This window comes from Triturus cristatus, chromosome 6, assembly GCF_964204655.1.
Source record: "Triturus cristatus chromosome 6, aTriCri1.1, whole genome shotgun sequence".
Classification (NCBI taxonomy): Eukaryota; Metazoa; Chordata; class Amphibia; order Caudata; family Salamandridae; genus Triturus; species Triturus cristatus.
The window spans coordinates 1,722,189,942-1,722,208,445 of NC_140589.1; the positions used below are offsets into that span (position 1 = coordinate 1,722,189,942).

Below are 18,504 nucleotides of genomic sequence, written 5' to 3' on the forward strand. Positions count from 1 at the left end.
GTTGGAGAGATGTGGTTATTTCTTTTAGTTCCTGAGACCAGTCTGGCCGCAGCGTTAAGTGACGCCCTGAGTGGGGCCAGCTTGTATTTGGGGAGACCGCATAGAGTGGTGCTTTCATAGTCCAATCTTGGTAGCACTAGGGCTTGCACCGCCATTTTTAAGTCTTTTTGTGGGAGGAAGGGTTTAAGTTTCCTTAGTATGCTCATCTGATTACTAGCTCCCTTGGTGCAAATATTGATTTGCGCCTGCATGTTCAAGTGTTTGTCTATGGAGACTCCCAAGGATTTTGCGGAGTCAATGATGTGGGGAGCACAATCAAACTAAGTTAGATGCTTCAACCATAAGTCTATCTTGGGTGTGTTATTGGGAGGGGAGATGAGGGAATTCCGTTTTTTCTGGTGTTAAGCATGAGGCGGTTGCCAGTGAGCCAACTTTGAGTATTCTGTATAGCGCTGAGGGAGATGAAGTCTTCTGGTTGGGATATTTTCATATATAGTTGGGTGTCGTCCGCATACAGGTGATATAGAATGTTCACAGAGTTCAATGCGTTTGTCAGGGGTTCCATGAGTAGATTGAAAAGAATGGGAGAGAGAGCTGAACCCTGTGGAACCCCTATAGTGACCATGGAGGGTTGAGAGAGTGAATGCTTCGTCTTAATTCTTTGTGCTCTGTTATTTAGGAAGGAGGTGAACCATTGTAGCACTGGGCCAGTTAGGTCCATCCTTCGTTCCAGTAGGGTCAGTAGGTTGTCATGTTTAACCGTATTGAATGCGGAGGATAAGTCAAGAAGTATCAATAGGCATGATTCGTTGTGGTCTAGCATTTTTAGTATGTCATCCATTATGTGGCTGAGGGCAGATTCTGTGCTGTGCCATTGACGGAAGCCGGATTGGTGTTTGTCTAGGAGGTTGTAATCCTCGATGCGAGTGCTTAGTTGTATTTGTAAACATTATTCCAGCAATTTTGCCAAAGTAGGGATGTTGGATATATGGCAGTAGTTGTTGAGATCTGAGTGGAGGGAGTCAGATCTCTTAGTATAGGTGTGACCTGCCCTATTTTAAAGCAGTCCGGTATGGATCCTTGTCTCAGACAGGCGTTTACAATCTTTGACCATAGGGGTAGAATAGAGGTTTTTATCATTTTGAATATAGAAGGAGGTAAGGGGTCTGAAAAGTGATTGGAGGGGTTAATCGCTAGAAGAGTGTTATAGATTTCTTGTTCAGGGATGGGCGAGAAGGTGTGCCAAGAGGCATTATTTTTTGGAATTCCCGTCGGAGTCCTAAAATGGACCTTGGGCTGAGAGTGAAATTTAGTATCCAGAGCAATAGTTTGTGGGAGGGCCTTCTGGATTGGACGTCGAGTTCAATGGGTTTGGTTTTTTCGAGGAAGAAATTGGCAAGCTCATCGCAGTTAGCCAAATCGCTTGGCTCTATGGATTTAGGCGTGTTGCGTGCTTGTTGTTTAACGATTTCGAATAGTTTTTTGGGAAGGTTGAGGTCTTGGTTCAGCTGGGATTAGAAAAAGTCTGCCTTAGCCTCTGTTCCTGTTGTAAGAATTCCTCAGAACTCTAAGTTGAATAGGTGATCAGAGGAGGGTGCTGATTTTCATAGTCGCTCCGCTGATCTTAGCTTGTGCAGATCCGAGTTCAGGTTCTCATTGAACCATGGTTTGGAGATTTTGAAGGAAATGTTTTTTTCTTGGAGGGGTGCTGCCGAGTCAAGAATTTAAAGCATAGTGGAATTGTAAAAGACTGAGGTCATGGACGTCGGCCATGTCGGTCTTGGGAATCTGGGCAGAGTTGCATCGGTTTACCAGGTCGATGGGGTTGATATTTTGTATATTCCTTTTCCATTGTTTTGTTTTTGTGGGTTGGCCCCTTTTTGGAGTTACATCGATATTGATGGAGAAGAAAATGCTATAATGGTCCGTCCAGTCACATGGGTTGATGGATTCTAGTGATACCGTGTTCGTTTTAGCTATGATGAGGTCTAGTGTCTCTCCCTTGTTGTGGGTTGGACTGTCACAGAATTGGGTCAGATCCTGATCTGACAAAGGATTTGAGACAGCTTATGTCATGATCGCCAGTATTGTTCCAATGGAGATTGAAGACTCCCAGAAAAATCTGTGGCACTTGTGAGTTGTCGTATGTAAGGACTTCCATTAACTCATCGATGAACGACAGATTGTCACCCGGGTGGTGGTATATTATGTGCAGTTTGCTGGTGAGGCCCTTATCATCAGATATGTTGGTGCAGAGATATTCACAGGAGGCTAAAGAGATGGAGTCTGCTTGATTGACTGTGATTGTGTTTCGATAAATGCAGGCTAACCCACCTCTGGTTTTCACAGTTCTATCTAGGCGGATTATATCATGACTAGGGGGGACCAGTAGGTCTAGGATGGGAGAGGTGGAGCTATTTAGCCATGTTTCGGTGAGGACAGTGATGTCCAGATCATTCGAGAGGATGAGATCGTAAATATCGGGGGCATGTTTGCTAGCCGATCTGCAATTGATTAGTGCACACTTTAGCTTGCTAGTCGAGTGAGTGAGAGTAGTCTGCACCAAGTTGATATTTGTGAGGTTATCTCTATTTATAGATCTGTAATTTTGAGTGGGTTCTCTGTAGGGGTTGGATCGGATGGATTGGATAGTTGGTGTCACCAGTACTGGCATAGGATATGAGGAGGTCATGTATGTCATTATCAGGTAGTTCCTCAATTATCCTCCTAGGGCGAGACGGGTCATTGGTAGAAGGAATCTTACTCTGTCTAGTGTACTCAGGGTGTGAATTCTTGGTGACGTGTCTGCTAGTTTGGTGACTATTACGGTTCTCAGGGTGTGAATTCTTGGTGAAGTATCTGCTAGTTTGGTGACTAATTCGGTTCAAGGTGGCACTAGTTGCTTTATGTGAGTTTAGGAGTTCTTTGGTGATGGTTGATAGATTTTGCATTTCGTCCTTGAGATGGGCTAGGCCTATGGCTAACTCGTTGAATCGTGCGATCCAGTCATGGTTAGGATAGTTATGTGTTTCGGCGTGAGATCTCTTATAGGGGAAGGTCCTCCAGTTGGTCCTAGTTGCTTGGGATCTCGTAATCTAGTTGCATGGGGCAATCGTTATTCGTTTCCGATGGGGTTAGTTGATCATGGAGGTTTGTTGGTGGGTCAGAATGAGTGTGGGGGATGGTCTTGAAAGGTGATGGCATGAGAGGGGTTGCTGCATGTGAGAGGGGTATGGTCGATTGGTGTTGAGTTTGGATGATCAGAGAGGGTAACAAGGGCGTTGGGGGCCGATCAAGGATCAGGGTAGATGGCAAGTCATGGTGAGTTTTGCATGATAGCTCAACTGTATGTTGGGCGAGTGGGATGTCGGGGTGGAATTTAGGTTGGTGGATTCTCCGTTGGTCATCAAGGAAATCAGGGGTGTGTCTGCATTGGGATGGGCGGTAGCGAAGTTTATCCCTGTCCATGCTGGATGCTTTGTCTCTTTAGGTGAGCAGCTACTACCGCCAGACACTTTGTGAAGACTCTGGGGGCGGTGGTGACAGTGAATGGGAGTACCTTGAACTGATAGTGTTGACCCGCTACCAAAAACCTGAGGAATTTGCGATGAGCAGGGTGAACTGGTATACGAAAGTAGGCGTCTTTTAGATCTAGAGTAGATAAAAATTCGCCTTTCTGTAGTAGAGAAAGTACCTGTTGAAGTGTCATCATGTGGAAATGGTCTGACTGAATGTACCGGTTGAGTTCTCTGAGATCTAAAATTGGTCTGAGAGAGCAGTCTTTTTTGGGAATCAGGAAATAAAAGGACTATACCCGACCCGTGATGTTGGGGCAGCACAGGCTCTACAGCCCCTTTTAGAAGTAGAGACTGAATCTCCTGTTTGAGGAGGTATAGATGGTCTGGTGATAGTTTGTGGGGCTTTGGTGGAATATTTGGAGGCGTGTTGATAAATTCCAGGCAGTAACCAAAACGGATAATTTGGAGTACCCATTTGTCTGTTGTTATTGATTGCCAGATTGGTGGAAAATCTGACAGTCTTCTCCCAACAGGTGTTGAGTGGTCGGGGGGAAGTGAAGGCAAGTCACTGCTTTGTGTTGGCGGGGGAGTTGCGTGTTTTGGAACCCGGTCCCCTGCCCTTACCGTAGTTACCCCTGTACCCTCCCCTGAAATAACCCTTAGATTGAGAGGGTTGGTTACTGCCCTTAAAAGTGGAGGTGGCTTCTGATGAGGTATTTTTGGAACCTCCTTGGTAAAAGGAGCGTCGAAAGGAAGCCTGACCCTGTGTGGACTGAAGGGCTCCCATAGATATGGCTACCTCAGTATCTTACTTCATTTTCTCAAGTGAAGAATCTACCGCTGGTCCAAATAGATGTTCCTTTTCGAAATACTAATGTTTATAGCTCTAGCAGCAGTGTCTGCAGCATCTAGAGAGAATCGTATTTGATTGTTAGCAATAAGTTGCCCTTCATGAACCAGATCTTGTGCCTTTGATTTGTGTTCCGGGTCTTGTATTGGCTGATCATCATCCCTATCCTGATCATCATCCCCATCATGGTTGTCAGGAGTATGTGGTGGTGAAAGTTTAGGTGAAGTTGGTTGAAGCTGAGGGGAGGGTGGTGATGAAGGAAGAACAGGTGGAGGAAGAGGAGGAGGGGAAGGGTTAGTTCCAACAGATCATCTTCTTTACAGGGATGTGATATTCTTCTTCTACATCAGCCCTTCTTTTCAGAGTCACTTTTGTGGTGCTATGGCCAGTCTGTGGATGGATATACAAACGTTTTTGTTTCGGATCTGTTTTTTCAATTGGGGTATCGAAACTGGGCTTCGTAGTTGTTTTCTGTCCGTTTCAGCGGCGAAATTTTCGGTGCCGGAGTCGAAACCGTCGATGTCTTCGGATACGATGATTTTTTCGGGGCCGAATGGTGGGGGTCGGTGCCGGACTTGTGTTTTGACCCCAGAGGTTTGGGCTCCGAACTTAGTGTGGAGGGAGTCTTTTCGGAGCCGGAAGGCTTTTTGGTAGGCTTCGGTGCCGAGCCAGAGGGAAGGGCGTCAGAAGAGTGATCTCGGTGCCAACCGGGGCCCAAGGGCGCGGGTTGGACCGGAGCCTTCTTTTTGGTTGAAATACAAGTTACTTACCTTCGGTAACAACGTATCTGGTAGAGATGATTCTAGCCGCAGATTCCTTAACGTAGAATTATCCCCAGGCTTGAGACTGGGCCCGGAAAACTTTCTTGCCCAGCATCTCTGCGCGCAGGGGGGCGGTACCCCGCGACTCCGCCCGACGTCTTCCGCTGGCCTGACGTCAGCGAGGTCACATAAGCCCCACCCCGGCGCGCTGACATCAGTTTGCTTCGGAGAACTCTTCCGCGCCACCACGCGGAGCCATCACAACAAAACTGATGAGCATGGGAACAGTGTGCGAAAAAAATCAGAGAAAGAAACCAGAGAGAAACAAAGGGTGAGAAACAGCACCAGCTGGCACCAAGGCTATAGCAGCGGAGCCATAGCAGAGAAAGAGCAGAGTACCACAGAGGAACAACCTTGCAAGCCAAGGTGATAGCACTAGTTGGCACTAGAGCACCAGAAGAACAAGTTACTTACCTTCGGTAACGATGTATCTGTAAGAAACATTAGTTAGATTCCTCACCTTAGAATATCCCCAGGCGTCAGACTGGATCCGGAAGATTTTTCGTCAGCAATACCCCTTGCGCGTCGCTAGGCGTCGTCTGCGGCTCCGCGTCAGTCGTCGGCGTCGTGCGCCGGAATGACGTCGGAGTACTTAGACGCCGCCCTCGCGCGCTGACGTCAGTTCTTGTACATAGCCTTCCGCGCCAGGAACGCAGAGCCATGCAAAGACCGACACTGGTGCCAAAAATAAAATCTAGGGGCCTGAAAAGGATAACCTTAACCCTAGATGTCAGTTCGCAGAACGGGGAGGATGGGTGGGTCGGTGAGGAATCTAACTAATGTTTCTTACAGATACATCGTTACCGAAGGTAAGTAACTTGTTCATCTGAAAGAAACACGTTAGTTAGATTGCTCACCTTAGAATAGATACCCAAGCAATACCATCCCCGGTGGTGGGTCTGCGAACCAAGATCACACCAGAAAGTCCTGGAGGACAGAACGGCCAAAGAAGCCATCCCTCCGGACTTGGCTGTCAAGGCAGTAATGCCTGGCAAACGTGTGTAGCGAAGCCCACGTTGCCGCCTGACAAATGTCCTGCAAAGGGACACCCCGTCCCAAAGCAGTAGCCGCTGTGGCCCGAGTAGAATGGGCGCGCAGCCCAACAGGAGGGTCCTTTTTTGCCAAGGAGTAACAAATTTTGATGCACATAACGACCCACCGAGAGATGGTCTGTTTGTGCACAGCTTTCCCCTTCTTAGCACCCACGTATCCAACGAAAAGTTGGTCGTCCACCCAGAACTGCTTTGTGCGGTCCAAATAAAAGGAGAGCGCACGTTTTGGGTCCAGACGGTGGAGCCTCTCTTCCTCTTTGGAAGGATGCGGAGGCGGAAAGAAGGTGGGCAAGGTGACAGACTGCCCAAGATGAAATGGAGTCACCACTTTCGGAAGAAAGGAGGGACGAGGCCGAAGGACAACCTTGTCCGGATGAACAGACAGAAAAGGAGGCTTTGATGATAAAGCCTGGAGCTCACTCACCCGTCTAGCCGAGGTGATGGCTACCAGAAAAGCAGTCTTAAGCGCCAGCAGACGAAGAGGACAATTATGAAGAGGCTCAAAGGGAGCACACATTAGAAAAGTGAGAACAAGATTCAAGTCCCACTGAGGCATTACAAAAGGGACAGGAGGGAACGAGTGAGTAATGCCTTTGAGAAAGCGTGTAACCACAGGGGACTTGAAAAGAGAAGGCTGATCAGGAAGCCGCAAGAAGGCAGAGATGGCAGCAAGATAACCTTTCAGGGTGCCCAGGGCAGAGCCCTGCCGGGCCAAAGAAAGAAGAAAGAGGAGAACCTCAGAAAGAGGGGCGGAAAGGGGATCCACAGCCTTTGCTGTGCACCATGCCACAAATTTGTTCCACCGGCAGGCGTATACCGTCTTTGTGGAGGGACGCCTGGCTGCCAGAATGATATCACAGACTTCAGGAGGCAAGTCAAATGGCATCAACTGTCGCCGCTCAATCTCCACGCATGGAGGTGGAGGCTGGACAGGTTCAGGTGGAGGACCGTCCCCTGCTGCTGCGACAGAAGATCCTCCCGAAGGGGCAGACGTATCGGAGGATCGGTCAACATACTGAGTAGCTCGGGATACCAGTACCTTCGTGCCCAATCCGGAGCCACCAAGAGGACTTGGGCCCGGTCGTGCCTGATCTTCTTCAGCACTCTGGGCAGAAGTGGTATAGGCGGAAAGGCGTACAACAGACCGCAACTCCACTCGTGACGAAAAGCGTCGCTGAGCGAGTGCCGCCTTGGAAATTCCAACGCGCAGAACTGCTGACATTGCGCGTTCTCTTCGGTGGCGAATAGATCTAACCAAGGCTCTCCCCACTGCTAAAAGAGACCTTGCGCCACTTCGGAGTTCAGACGCCATTCGTGATCCATCATGCACCGGCAGCTGAGTTCGTCTGCTCTGGCGTTCAGAGAGCCCGCCAGATGTTGAACCACTAGGGTGACGCCCTGGTGTTCCAGCCACGTGCAGAGGCGCAGGGCCTCCTGACAAAGGGTCCACGACCCCACCCCGCCCTGTTTGTTGCAATACCACATGGCGGTGGTGTTGTCCGTGAAAACCTGCACGACACTTCCCCGGACAGAGGGAAGGAAGGCTTTCAGTGCAAGTCGGATCGCTCTCAACTCCAACAGGTTGATGTGGAGACGAGACTCCGCCGGAGACCAGAGGCCTCTGATCTCCGCCTCTCCCATATGGCCACCCCATCCCAGGAGGGACGCATCCGTCGCGACGACATGCTCCGGTTGGGGAAGGGAGAGGCTTCTGCCCATGACCCAATCGCGGTCCGTGAGCCACGACTGCAACTGCTGTGCAGTGCCCTCCGAGATCAAGACATGGTCGGACAGGTTGCCGTGATGCTGGGCCCACTGAAACTTCAGGTCCCACTGCAGAGCCCGCATGCGCCGCCTGGCGTGATGCACTAGTAGGATGCAGGAGGCCATCAGCCCTAGAAGCCGCAACACTAGCCTGACCGAAACCCAGGATAGAGGCCGAAAGATGGGAATCAGGGCCTGTATATCCCGGACCCGCTGTTCCGGTGGATAGACCCGGAACTGCGCCGAATCGAGAACCGCTCCGATGAAGAGGAGCTTCTGAGAGGGACTCAAGTGTGACTTCGGCACGTTGATGGAAAATCCCAGCAAATGCAGGAAATCCGCCGTAGTCTGGAGGTGGGAGACGACTGTCTGGGGCGAGCCCGCCTTCAACAACCAGTCGTCGAGATAGGGGAAGACTGGAACCCCTGATCTGCGCAGATGAGCTGCGACCACCGCCATCACTTTCGTGAACACCCGAGGGGCACTGGTGAGGCCGAATGGGAGCACGGTAAACTGAAAGTGCTCTTGGCCCACCGTGAACCGCAGATAACGCCGGTGGGCCGGGGATGTGGAAATATGCGTCCTGCAAGTCCAACGCTACCATCCAGTCTCCGGGGTCTAGGGCAGCTAGAACCTGAGCCAAAGTTAACATTTTGAACCTTTCCTTCCGGAGGAAGGTATTGACGTTCCGGAGGTCCAAGATAGGGCGGAGGCCCCCTTTGCCCTTCTTGGGAACCAGAAAGTAGTGGGAATAACAACCACGACCTACTTCTGGACTCGGAACGCGCTCGACGGCCCCCTTGGCCAAGAGGGCCGAAACTTCCTCGTGGAGAAGATTCAAATGATCCCCCGAGATACGGTGGTGCTGCGGTGGCATGGCTGGAGGGGTCGTCTCGAAGGGGAGGGAGTAGCCCCTTCGGACGATTTGCAGCACCCACCTGTCCGATGTGATGGACCGCCAGTGGAGCAGGTGATGGCGAACTCTGCCGCCCACTGGCGTGGAATGGGCCTGAAAGCTCAGACTAGGAAGGCTTTGAGGCGGATGCTGCCGGGGTGGATGTGGGCTGACCTAGTCGTCCTCCAGAACCGCCTCGGCGAAAACCACGTCCGCGACCGCGCGCAGGTTGGTTCTGCGGCTGGTGGCTAGGCGCACGTGAGGAAGCACCCCTTCCTTGGCCACGAAAGGGGCGAAAGGCGGAAGATTGCGACCGCGGGGCCGAGAGGCCCAAGGACTTGGCCGTAGCCCGGGAGTCCTTAAAGCGGTTCAGCGCACTGTCCGCTTTCTCGCCAAACAGGCGAGTGCCATCAAACGGCATGTCCATGAGAGTGCTCTGGACATCGCCCGAAAATGACGTGGACCGCAGCCAGGCGTGACGTCTAAGCGCCACTGTGGTAGAAATGGCCCTACCCAGCGAGTCCGTGGTGTCAAGCCCACAACGTATAGCATGTCGGGCGGCATCCCTCCCATCGGCCAGAGCCTGGGTAAGTCGTGTCCGGACCTCCTCCGGACACCGGGGCAGCGCGTCCTCCACCGCATCCCACAGAGAGTGGGAATAACGGTCGAAGAGACAAGCGGTGTTCAAAGACCGCAGGCCCAAACTAAGGGAAGAGAACAGCTTCTTGCCAAACTGTTCTAGTCTCTTGGAATCCCGGTCCGGCGGGGCGGTCGGGAAAGAGGATTGGGAGGTGGAGGCCTGGATAACCAGGCTCTCAGGGGTAGGGTGTTGGGACAGAAAACTGGGGTCGCCCGGAGCAGGGCGGTGGCGCCTGGCGACGTTCCTGTCCACAGGAGGAACTGTGGAGGGCTTGGACCAGGTGCCCTGCAGAACGTCAATGAGGGCCTCATTGAATTGCAGCAGAGGCTCAGTGGAGCTTGCTGCAGACTGAAGCACCTCAGTAAGGACGTTAGTCCTCACAGCCACGGCAGGCAGCGCGAGCCCAAGGGCTGCGGCCGCCTTGCGCAGCACCACAGAGAAAGCAGCGCCCTCCTCCGAAGCCACAGTCGGAGGAGAGACAAATCCAGTGTCCGGAGAGGTATCCAGGCCACTGGCCTCCCCCAGTTCATCTGCCCAGTCCTGTGACAGTTGAGCCTGAGCGGCCATAGGATCCTCGGATCCCTCCCAGTTGTCCCCATCATCCGACTCCTGGTATAGAGGAGAAAGTAACCGAGCCGGGCGGTAGACATAAAGCGTCTCTAGCGGTGCCGATCTCGGCGTCCATCGACGCCGGACCGGCGCCGGGCCCGGAGTGGGACTGAACTGGGGCCCGACGTCGAGCGGAGTCGGCGTCGGGGGTGGTACCGGTGTCGACGCCGGCGGAGGAGGCGTGACGAGGTCGACCGGCGTCGACGGGGACTCGAGAACGGGTCCCTCGGGCGCTTGCGGCGTCGAGGCCGGAGCCGTCAACGGCGCCGGGGCCGGAGCCACCGGCAGGCAAGGCAGCCCAGTCGGGTCCGCGGGGCCCGAAGGCGCACCAGCGGGCGCCGACGGCGGAGCCAGGTTCCTCATGGCCGAGAGGAAGGCACTGACTTCCGCCGGCGTCGCGTTAGTCCCAGGGACCGGAGGGTATGGGGACGTGCGCGGCGCCTGCGGCTCCGCCGGAGCCGCGGGGGTGGAACCAACCTGACCCTCGGCCGAGTCGCACGACCGGCGAGGGGAGTCCGAAGAGCGGTGTCGCCTCTTGGACTTCTTGGAATGCTTCGACTTACCCGAAGACTTGGATCCCGACGACCGATGGTGACGTCGGCTGCGGCTCCGCGACCGATCCTTGGACCTCCTCCTGGACCGGGATCGAGAAGCGCGCGGAGCCGAGTGGCGAATCTCGAGAAGCTTACAGGACCGCTCCCGTCTAGCCTTCGAGGTCAGGGCCTTGCAGTCCGAACACGACTCCGCGTCGTGATCGAGGCCCAAGCAGTAAAGGCACCGGCGGTGATGGTCCGTAACCGACATCAATCGGTTACAGTCCGTACAGGCTTTAAACCCAGGCATCCTACCGGCACCGGTGTCGAGACACGATCAAAAAAGTTAGTCAAAAATTGACTAAAGGGGTAGCTCTCCCGGATCTGCGCTTACTGGCGCGGAAAAAAGAAGAACTGACGTCAGCGCGTGAGGGCGGCGTCTAAGTACTCCGACGACGTCATTCCGGCGCACGACGCCGACGACGGACGCGGAGCCGCAGATGACGCCTAGCGACGCGCAAGGGGTATTGCTGACGAAAAATCTTCCGGAACCAGTCTGACGCCTGGAGATATTCTAAGGTGAGGAATCTAACTAACGTGTTTCTTTCAGATGGCCATAGCAGCGAAGCCAGAGCAGGGAAAGAGCAGAGCGAGAGTTTGCAACCACAAACTACACAGTGAAGGACAACAAGCCCAGAACAGAGGAGCAACAGCAATCCAGCCCCAGACTACACTGTCAAGGAGGGCCATATCCCCTGAAAGGAGTAGGAGGCCAAAGAATCTTCAACGCAGAAGACTGCAAGGAGATCAGAAACTCCAGACAAACCGAGGGAAAAATAGCAAAAGGAGGCCCCTACGCTGGAGAGAAACCAGCTGGAGGGATGCAAAGGCACGCAGAACCAACCAACCCTGTATCAAAGAAAAAGGGGGGTGGCGGAACAGTCAAGCAGAACCGGACAGCCTGACCGGAAGAAGACAAGCCACCCAGAGGGAGGCGAGTGCAGAAAACCAATTTGAGGGTCCTCGCAGGACAGGGAGGAAGGGCGGGTCGTGAAGGAATCTGCGGCTAGAATCGTCTCTACCAGATACATCGTTACCAGATACATCGTTACCAGATACATCGTTACCAGATACATTGTTACCGGAGGTAAGTAACTTGTACATCTGATAGAGACTACTAGCCGCAGGTTCCTTAACGTAGAATAGATACCCTAGCCATACCCGGAAGGGAGGAGGAGGGCCTGCGAGATAGCCTCCCCAGCAGGAGAGACACAGGGCCCCAGCAGGGGACATGTCACAGGGTCAAGAAGGGAAGGCTAGGAGACCCCAAGCCCAACCGAGGGAGAACCGCACTAACACCCCGCAGGAGCAGACAGCCCCCGAAGAGTCTCAAGGAACAAAAGAACCACCTCAACCCCAGGGAGAAGAGGCAGAACCGGAGGCAGGGCCCGCCGTAGGAAACACACACACAGCGATAGGAAACAGCTGTACGCGCCTCGGCCACAAGCAGCGGACAAGGCAGGAACGGCCGCACCGCCAATAGCGCAGGCGTAAGAAGAAAGGCACAGTTGCGCAAAGCCCCAGCAGAGGCAGGAGCACAAGGAAACACAGCAAAGGCCACGACGGTGGGCCAGAACAAGCAGGCATGCGCAGCCAGCAGCAGGCAACTCCTTGGAGCAGTGCACCCAGAACAAGCCAGGCGCAAGCCGAAGGCAGAAGCCAGGGAGGGCCAGGACACTCCCAAAGGAGGGGCCGGTCCAGAAACACACAGTGACCCACAACAAAGTAGGACCAGGCAGAAGAGAAAGAGAGCCATGGAGAACGGCCTAAGCCGTCATCCAGAACACAGAAAGCCAGTCTCTCTGAAACACCAGAGGACCAGGCCGAAATGCCGGACAGAAGGGCGGAATCACCACAACTCAATGCCGCAGACAGCAGGCCAGACAGGTCGAGCAACGCAGCAAACATGGAAAAGGACAGACCTGGGCGCAACACAAGCAGCGCCAGGACAAGCTGCAAAGAGATCGCACCTGCGATATACCGTGACACAAAGGAGAACAAGGAACCCGAAAAGGGTGACCCCCCCCACCCCAGCACATGACAGAGCTATGTAATAGCTATAAGTATCCCACATAGGGTATGCTATGTCCCAAGAAAACATGGGAACACCCCTTAGGAAAAGGCTTGACAATCAGCCAATAAAGAAGACACAGCAGGCCCAATGTCAGGACCTACATAGGCTGACCAAGCAGCCAAAAGCACAAGTCAAGAAAGTGGGGGCTGGACCAGCAGCCAACAGCGCCGAAGGGCCAACCGAAGGCACACCAACCACACAGAACTCGCGACCGGGGCTACCGAACACTAGACCCCAGAAAAAACAATGGGAGAACACCTCCCAGAACACAGCAGATGACCAACATCCAGGTCTACTGACGACGACGACGACGTCCCGCAAGGAACCGCTGAATGGCAGAATCCGCGGGGGCGTGAAACAAAAGAGCGCCATCAAAAGGGAGATCAACCAGACGCTCCCTAGCATTCTCTGGAAAAACAATAGCCCTCAGCCAAGCATGGTGACGGAGGGCTACCGAAGAAGCCATAGTGCGACCAAGAACCTCCGAGACATCCAGAGCCGAGCGAAGAATAAACGAGGCCAGCTCCCGGCCATCCAACACATGGTGCAGCAGATCAGCACAGGCACCCTTCTGAGGAGCACAAGACAGAAGGGAGTCCCACAAGCTGGAAGTGGCTCTGGCCAACACACAAAGCGTGTTGAGCGCCCGCAAGGCATCACTGGAAGAAGCGAAGATATTACGCCCCCATGAATCTAACCACCGGGCCTCCCGTGACGGAGGAGACAACACCGATGGCAAGGAGGGAAAGGCAGTCTGCAGAAGAGGGCCCCTGTTATAAGGGTGGAAGGAAAGGCAGACAGGCCCCAGGCCCCCAAGATAGAATTAAGGAGCGAAGCCTCGAGGGGAAGAAGCAGCTCCCGTCCACCAGAGCCCTGATGGAGAACCTCAAGTAAATGATCCACGGGGAAACGGGCAGCTGGGTCGCCCATGCGCAAAATCCCAGCGGCCGTGGACACAGCCTGGGAGAAGACAGCACTCGCCTCCGTAGGGCAACTCGGTGGGGAGAGCAATTCCTCCGTGGGCGACGGCTGTAAGCTATGCCGGCCATCCCCCAGCCCAACCGGAGGAAGAAAAGGCGAAGCACGGAAAGGGGGAAGGTTGACAGATGAGTGGGGAGCCTGAGGCGCCTCTGGAGAAGACTGTGGCCTTGGGGACGGAGAAGAGCCCTCCTTGGAAGACGCCAGGAGAAAAAGCCACAACGCGGCGTCCTGTCTCCGGAGAAGAACAAACAAAAAGTTGCCGAACCTCTGGAAAAGAGGGGGCCTCTGAAAAAGAGTCAACCACCTGACGCCGGTGCGGCGCCATTCAGTCCGCCACTGGCGCTAGCACGATGTCGACTGGCGCCGAAGGGGACGTCGAGACGACCACCACCACTGGCTGCACAGCTGGAGAACAGGGGGGGGGGCCGGAGCGGCTAAAGAACGGCGCCGACTCGACCGGGTAGGGGGGATCTTTAGTCACGGTACGTTAACCATGTGGGATGTCCTCCTCTTGGTTGGATTTGAAGTCTGCAATGTCGACCGGCTCCTGCTCTGTTCCCATGGCCTCGCCGGCCTCTTCGTCCGACTGTTGACCGAAGATGTCCGAAATGGAGCTTGTGTGCTGGCTCTACATCTCGCGACGTTGAGCCGGACCATCGCAAAGTGTTTTCTTGGAGTGGAAAAACTGGCACGCGTCGCAGTCTTGTTCCCTCTGTTCAGGGGACAAACAACACAGGTTACACACTTCGTGTGAGTCGGTGCGCGGGTATTTCGCGTGACACGAGGGCAGTATTTAAAGGGAGTTTGTTCCATTGACTGCAAGTCGACCCAATGCGGGTAGGCCAGAAGGCCTTCCACCAACTTTCCGTTCAAAAGATTACATTAAGTAATTACGATATGCGATAGAAAGGGAGACGTGATCGAAAACAATACCATCAAGGGTGAGTATCTTAAGTGCCGAGGGAAACCCAAAAGGAACGGTGTCGAACCGGAGTGCAACGATATACATCCGAACCCAATAGCGGAAAAAAACAATCTAACAATGGAGTCGATGCCCATACGCACTATCACCGAAAGGAGGAGTCACCTACCTAGTGACTGGAAAGACTTCTTTGAAGAAAAACAAAGTGCAAACATCCGGACTCAACACTAGATCGCGATCTATGCACAGCATATGATCTACAGCTCATATGCCTCGAACATCTATTTTTAATATAAACTTAAAAGGGACGCCCTTGCCTGGCTTCTCATTGGTACCTGCGAGTGACACAACTTTCCTCCATTTCTATTGGCTGTAGCATATTTTCCTGCAATTACCAATGCTTGCTCCTCGTCTACTTCTCTTATCAGTTTTCCGCTGCTAAAATACTGTTAAAACCGCTCTGGTGGAACTATATTTCATAAAGTTTTGCCTTTTACTCTTGCAGCAGATTTATATACCAATTTATCACCCAGAGTGATCAAGTGATTTTCATAGAATCATAGGATGTTGCGCGGCGATGTTGAGACTCAAACCAGCTCTCGAGTCAGCAGCTCTGGCCGCTGCGCCACATCCTCTCCACTCCCATGTTATCTGTCAGGGAGCTCTTTCCTACTCCAGGACGACGATTGATGAAAACAGCTGTTTATTCATTACATAGGCGAAACTGATGCATTACCAATGCTTTTTCAAGTTTCCTTCTACTTTTCAGGTTTCCTCTTGTGTTATTTCGACACACAATTGTTGTCTCTTAGCAGCATCTGTTTACTGTCTATTTATTAGGGGACAATAGGTTCAATACAAAGAATCTTTTTATTTAGCATGTTAACCTTTTCTTATCTCTTCACACCAGAGGGCCTCTTGTACAGAAATACTTTAAGATGAGGAAAAAGCAGGCATTATTTTCTTGTTTATTTCCATTATAATGTGGCTGATCACAAGGCTAACAAATTTACTTTTGACTAATTTGAGACCATAGCTTTGCAACCAGGGTTGAGGACCAACATTGTGCATTCCTACAAAAGCACCTGGGCACCTACATTCCCCACCTTGCTGATTTGTTTTCATTGTTTAGGTAATCAGAGTTGTTTGTCACTTCTATTAACCAGTCTTGGGTTGGCTGCCCTCCATGTTTGACTCCGGCATAACAGCAACCCCTTCAGCCTTTACAATCCCTGTGATGGCCAAAGTGGCCTATTAGTGATCCTGAGCCTAAGAAAAAGCAGATGAAACTCACATTATTTAACCACCATCATCTTTGGGATCATGGCTTCAAACCACTACACAAGTTTATGAAACAGGGAAGATTCTCTTCCGGCAAATAACAGACAAGGCTCTTTCTTGGGGAAGAAGGCAGTTTTGTATTATCAATGAAAGAGGCACATTTTTAATTTGAATAATTCTGAGTAGATGATCAGCATTAGTTCTCTAAAGAGGCCTCATATCAGCGGCAAGGGATGTTTGTTGAATCTTTGAGGCTATGGGTACACATTGCTGCAGATGCGAAATTCAAGTTTAGGTTTGCTGGGCTTCCTAATTCACTTGTTTTTTTACTTGTAAAGGTGCCCATGATTTACAGGCACAAGATGATTTTTGCATCACCATAAATATAAAATCCATTATAAGAAATCCTATTAAAATGTGTGAAAAAATGCTTTGCCTAAGAGCATTTAACATCACAGGTCTTTAGAAATTCAGTTCCAGAATGCACATTTTCTTGCAGGGGTGATTACTGTTGATGTGGTCTTTGAATCCATGAGTAAGCATTCAAGTGAAAATCACACTCAACACAGGTGACTGAAGTTGCTCTGGGGCCTGAGCCTCCATTGGAAAGCAGCTTTTTATGTTCATTAAATGCTGTGCTCTAAGCACTTCTTCAGATTGCCATTACAATTCACTGTTGCATAGTGCTAGAGTGCAGTTCCTAGCAGTTAGCAGCTCATGGTAGTCCTTTACCTTGAAGCCAGCACTGGTGCACCCAGGCTTGTGGTTTAAATCATGCACTGTGGTTCCTTAAGTTGCAGCCTCTTTCCTACATCATTCACCTCTCAGACTGTCAGAAGTGGGCAAGGTAACATTGGGTATTGCCTTTCCAAATATACATGTTTTGTGTGCATTTTTAAACAGACTTACCTCCTCTGCTGCCTCTTCGTAAGTGGCGAATGCTGTATGCCCTTCTTGCCAAAGGAACTCACGGGTGCGTAGAAAAGGCTGAGGATGCTTGAACTCCCAACGCTGAAAAGAGGAGAAGTACTCCTTTAAAACTGAATTCCAAAATTGAAAAGGATTTATAATCTTACAGGGTACTGACCAGTACCCTCCGAGGGAAACTACTAGGAATTAAAAATATGTATCAAAGAAATTTTGATTTCAGACTTCACAATCCTAACAAACTGCGCTCAATACAGCAACAATCCCAGAGTACCTAAAAGTAAATTGTTCTTATTAAATCACACAATTACAAGTCTGGCAAAAAGTGTGTTGACCTACCACCACATTACACCACTGGTTTAGTTTGATAGGCAGGTCTCGATGTGACTGCACCCATCTTGCATAAGCAGGATACATTACTATAAAAACATAAAACACAATAAAAGTTAAACATAACCACAGGAAGCAATCATCAATGAACGCATAGACTTAACATTGCAAACAATCATACAGGAAGGTTTTTTAATACGAGGATCTCACACAACAAAACACATCTCAAAAGAAAATGACACTTATTAAATAAAAGGACACTTTTAAAAATATTATGTTGAGTACAAAAGAATGTATTTGAAGAACGAGATACTTACCTTCGGTAACGATGTATCTGGTAGAGACATAGTCTAGCCACAGATTCCTTAACTTAGAATACCCCCAGACGTCAGACTGGATCCGGAAATCTTTTCCTGCAGCAGCACCTCTGCGCGCCGGGGGGGGTGGGAGGGGGGTGGTAAGGGGGGGGGGGGGCGGGCAGGGGTCGGCGTCCGGCACCGCCCTGACATTGTCCCCAATCAAAGATCCACAATGTACATAGCCAATTGATTTGAAGGAAAGGACACAGAGGTGGCAAAGACCACAAGGCCATGTAGAATGGAAAAGCGGGATGGTGGGAAAAACCGTGAATGGATGTCACACATTACAATCCAGGCTAAGGACTGGAAGTAACATATGATCTATGAGCAGCACAAATTAGTCTGTGTTGGAGTGAGAGTATATCACCTTGCAAAAGGGCAAGCCACCACAAGGGAGGAGAGTATAGAAAAGCCTCTACCTGAAAAGGTCCTTGCAAAACGAGGACGACAGGCGGGCGTTAAGGAATCTGCGGCTAGACTATGTCTCTACCAAATACATTGTTAACGAAGGTAAGTAACTCGTTCATCTGATAGAGATGTCTAGCTGCAGATTATTTAACTTAGAATAGATACCAAAGCCATACCCACAGCGGAGGCGGGTCTGCGACTGAATCCCATGAAGTTCTTGAAAGAACGTAGGGGTCCATAAGGTGACTTAACACCGTAAGGAGGACAGAACGCAGGTAACCACCCGAGCATGACGCACTAAAGGGAGCGGAGGCAGTGGGAGGCAAAGGCAATAGAAGCGTCACGAACAGCAGGAAAGAACCCAGTTATGGAAAGTGGGTTGAGGCTAAAGTTAAGGACTCGAAAGAGGGAGATGAACCCACCCAGAGTGGGAAAGATCTCCAGGATCTGAAGCGGCGACAAAAGCCGAAACAAGTACAG

At 51.4% G+C, this 18,504-nt stretch overlaps 1 protein-coding gene across 2 annotated transcripts in view; it reads right to left on the minus strand.

Moving 5' to 3' along the window:
- The window catches only part of EPRS1 (glutamyl-prolyl-tRNA synthetase 1), a 483,086-nt gene that overhangs the window by 134,163 nt on the left and 330,419 nt on the right, over positions 1-18,504 (minus strand). For both annotated transcript variants that reach the window (XM_085612943.1, XM_085612942.1), the window contains 2 exons: positions 17,267-17,346; positions 16,910-17,011 (listed from right to left, as the gene is read on the minus strand). In XM_085612943.1, coding sequence (XP_085469069.1) covers positions 16,910-17,011; positions 17,267-17,346 — 182 coding nt within the window. The remainder of the gene's footprint in view (positions 1-16,909; positions 17,012-17,266; positions 17,347-18,504) is intronic.